Raw genomic sequence first — 3,136 nt, forward strand, 5'->3', positions numbered from 1 at the left:
GAGCTTGCATCCTCCATAATCTGAGTCAGTAAAGGCTTGGAGATAGAAGTTGCCTTTAGCAGGATAGAATAGACCCAGAGAAGCAGTTCCTTTCAGATATTTGAAAATTCTTTTGACTGCTATGAGGTGTGATTCCTTTGGATTGGCTTGAAAGCGTGCACACATACATGTTGAAAACATGATGTCTGGTCGACTAGCTGTAAGATACAGTAACGAGCCAATCATTCCTCTATAGTGTTTCTGATCTACAAATTTCCCATCAAGGTCTGAATCAAGCTTGTAAGATGTTGACATTGGTGTCTTTGCAGATGACGCATTCTCCATGGAGTATCTCTTCAACAGATTTGTGATGTACTTCTCTTGACCAATGAAGATTCCCTTAGGAGATTGACGAACTTGTAGACCTAGGAAGTAATTAAGCTCTCCCATCACACTCATTCTAAATTTGCTTTTCATTAACTCAGCAAACTCATCACTAAGGTCCTTGCTAGTTGAACCGAATATGATGTCGTCGACCTAGATTTGCACAACGATCAGATGGTTATTATGGATTTTCCTAAAGAGAGTGGGATCGATAGAACCTCTCTGAAATTTGGATTCTTCCAAGAATTTTGACAGTGTTCCATACCATGCTCTTGGAGCTTGCTTCAATCCATATACAGCCTTTTGAAGCTTATAGCAATGGTTGGGGTACTTTGGATCTTCGAATACAGGAGGTTGTTGAACATAGACATCTCTATCGATTTCTCCGTTCAAGAATGCACACCGCACATCCATTTGGTAGACCTTAAAATTCTTGTGTGCAGCAAATGCCAAGAAAATCCTAATGGCTTCGATTCTTGCAACAGGTGCAAAGGTTTCATCATAGTCTATGCCTTCTTGTTGCGAGTAGCCTTTGACAACCAGTCTGGCTTTGTTCCTGATGATGACTCCATCTTCATCACTTTTGTTCCTGTAGACCCATCGTGAACCAACAACTAATACTCCTTCTGGTGTTGGCACGAAGTCCCACACGTTGTTGCGTTCAAATTCAGCTAACTCTTCTTGCATTGCTTTTACCCAATCTGCATCTTGTAGAGCCTCTTTGATTCCTTTAGGCTCTATCATTGATAGAAAGCTTGCATATAGACATTCATTCTTAGTTGCTGAATGAGTCACTACTCCAGAATCTAGATCGCCTATGATTTGATTGACTGGATGATCCTTTGTCCATTTTGTAAGGCGAACTTCCTTATGGATTTGAGGAGTACAAACTACCTCATATTGTTCTCTTGGACGAGAAGGGTAGTCAGAAGTGAATGTTCCTTCAAAAAGATCGTCTTGGAAAAGTCCAGAACTACCTGAAACATGTGGTTCCCCCTCAACTGTTGCATGCTTGAATTCAACAGATGAAGTGGATGTGAAGGAACTTGAGGAGCTGGAACCAGTCGAGTGGGGTTCCCCCTAAAACCATGGACTGGATGGTTGGGAGGATTGAAGAGTACCTTTAAGAATGGAACCATGCAAAGGTGGTTCCCCCTTGAAAGATGCAGTGACTGGTGTTATGACTGGTCCAGAATGATGATGGGAGATAGGAGTAGAAGGTTCAAAAGATGTTAAAGGACTTTCAGGGATAGAATCATTCGAAGATGGTTCCCCCTCAATCGAAGCTTTGGGGGAAGCTGAGACTTTTGATGGTTGATGAGGTTGAGAGATATCAGGAGAAGTTGTTTTTGTGAGCTTTTCTGATTCAAGGGCAGAAGGTTGAGTTGGAAAGAGGAAATCAAAATATACTTCAATAGCATGGACTGGAGCTGAAGCATTAGCAGGTGATGGCTGGTTCATTTTATCAAATGGTACTACCATTTGAGGACCAAAGTGGTTTGGATCCAGAACCCTTACATAACTTTCATCAAAAGTGACATCACTGCTTTCCACTATCACCCTGGTTCTTTTGTTCAGAACTCTATAGGCTGCAGCATGAAGGCAATATCCAAGAAAGATACCTTCATCAGCCTTGGGTGCAAATTTCCCTAGTTGATCCCTATTGTTCTTGATGTAGCAACGACAACCAAAGATGTGAAAGAATTTGACGTTGGGCTTCCTCTTGTTCATTGCTTCATAGGGAGTGACTTCTAGTCTGTTGTTGATTAGGGATCTATTTTGAGTGAAACAGGCGGCTGCTGTGGCTTCAGCTCAGAAGTATTGTGGTAGGTTTGCGAAGATCAACATAGATCGAGCAGCTTCACTTAGTGTCCAGTTCTTCCTTTCAACTACACCATTCTGTTGTGGAGTGTAGGGTGCAGAAAAATTATGCTCGATGCCTTTAGATACAAGAAATCTATCTAAGGCATTGTTCTTGAATTCGCCACCATTGTCACTTCTCAGTCTTCTAAGTGGATTTCCTACCCTAACTTCTATGTAGCGGATGAAGTTGATTAGCTCATTGGTGGTTTCAGATTTATTTCGCAGAAAGTACACCCAAGTGAATTTGGTATGGTCGTCCACAATCACAAGAATGTATTTCTTACCACTTAAGCTAGGAACTGTAGTGGGACCACACAGATCAATATGTATAAGCTGAAGAGGTTCAGATACACTATGTTCTGTTATACTTTTGTGTGGAGATTTGGAGATTTTGCCTTGTTCACAGGCAGCACAAAGTATATCATTGTCAAGTTTTAACAATTGTAGTCCTCTCACAAGATCCTTTCCAATGAGTTTGTTAATATAACCAAAGTTGAGGTGAGAGATTCTTCTATGCCACAACCAACTGATGTCAGAGGTAGCTTTGGAAAGAAGACAAATATCAGGAGTTCCCTCAATTAGTTCAATATCAAGAGGATACATGTTCCCATTCCGTGGGGAATCAACAAGGATGCGCTTGTTGGTATCCATAATTAAACTCTTGGTTTTGGTGAACAAAACCTCATGATCATTGTCACACAGTTGTGCAACACTGATAAGGTTATGTTTAAGACCGTCTACATACGCTACACGCTTAACGGTAAAGTTCCCGTTTTATATGTTTCCATGTACCATAACTTCTCCCTTCATGTTATTTCCAAAAGTAACATACTGACCTGGCGTTGTGATCTTGAAATCTCTGAGATATCCTTTGTGCCCGGTCATGTGCCTGGAGCATCCACTGTAAATG

General features: G+C 41.2%; 1 protein-coding gene across 1 annotated transcript; it reads right to left on the reverse strand.

Moving 5' to 3' along the window:
- Positions 1 to 516: 516 nt before the first annotated feature.
- Positions 517 to 2,094, reverse strand: LOC145126419 (uncharacterized). Its single transcript, XM_079061790.1, has 2 exons — positions 1,485 to 2,094; positions 517 to 1,364 (listed from the first exon to the last, which is right to left on the reverse strand). Exons 1-2 carry the CDS (start codon positions 2,092 to 2,094, stop codon positions 517 to 519), a joined length of 1,458 nt encoding a protein of 485 aa, XP_078917916.1.
- Positions 2,095 to 3,136: the final 1,042 nt, after the last annotated feature.

Source organism: Lactuca virosa, chromosome 7, assembly GCF_052849685.1.
Source record: "Lactuca virosa cultivar CGN04683 chromosome 7, Lactuca_virosa_CGN04683_v6, whole genome shotgun sequence".
In the NCBI taxonomy this organism is placed as follows: Eukaryota; Viridiplantae; Streptophyta; class Magnoliopsida; order Asterales; family Asteraceae; genus Lactuca; species Lactuca virosa.

Coding starts and splice junctions, on each gene's coding strand:
- LOC145126419 (XM_079061790.1), bottom strand. CDS start 2,094: ATGAACAAGAGGAAGCCCAACGTCAAATTCTTTCACATCTTTGGTTGT. Junction 1,365..1,484: donor GCATGGTTCCATTCTTAAAG/GTACTCTTCAAT, acceptor AGCATGCAACAG/TTGAGGGGGAACCACATGTT.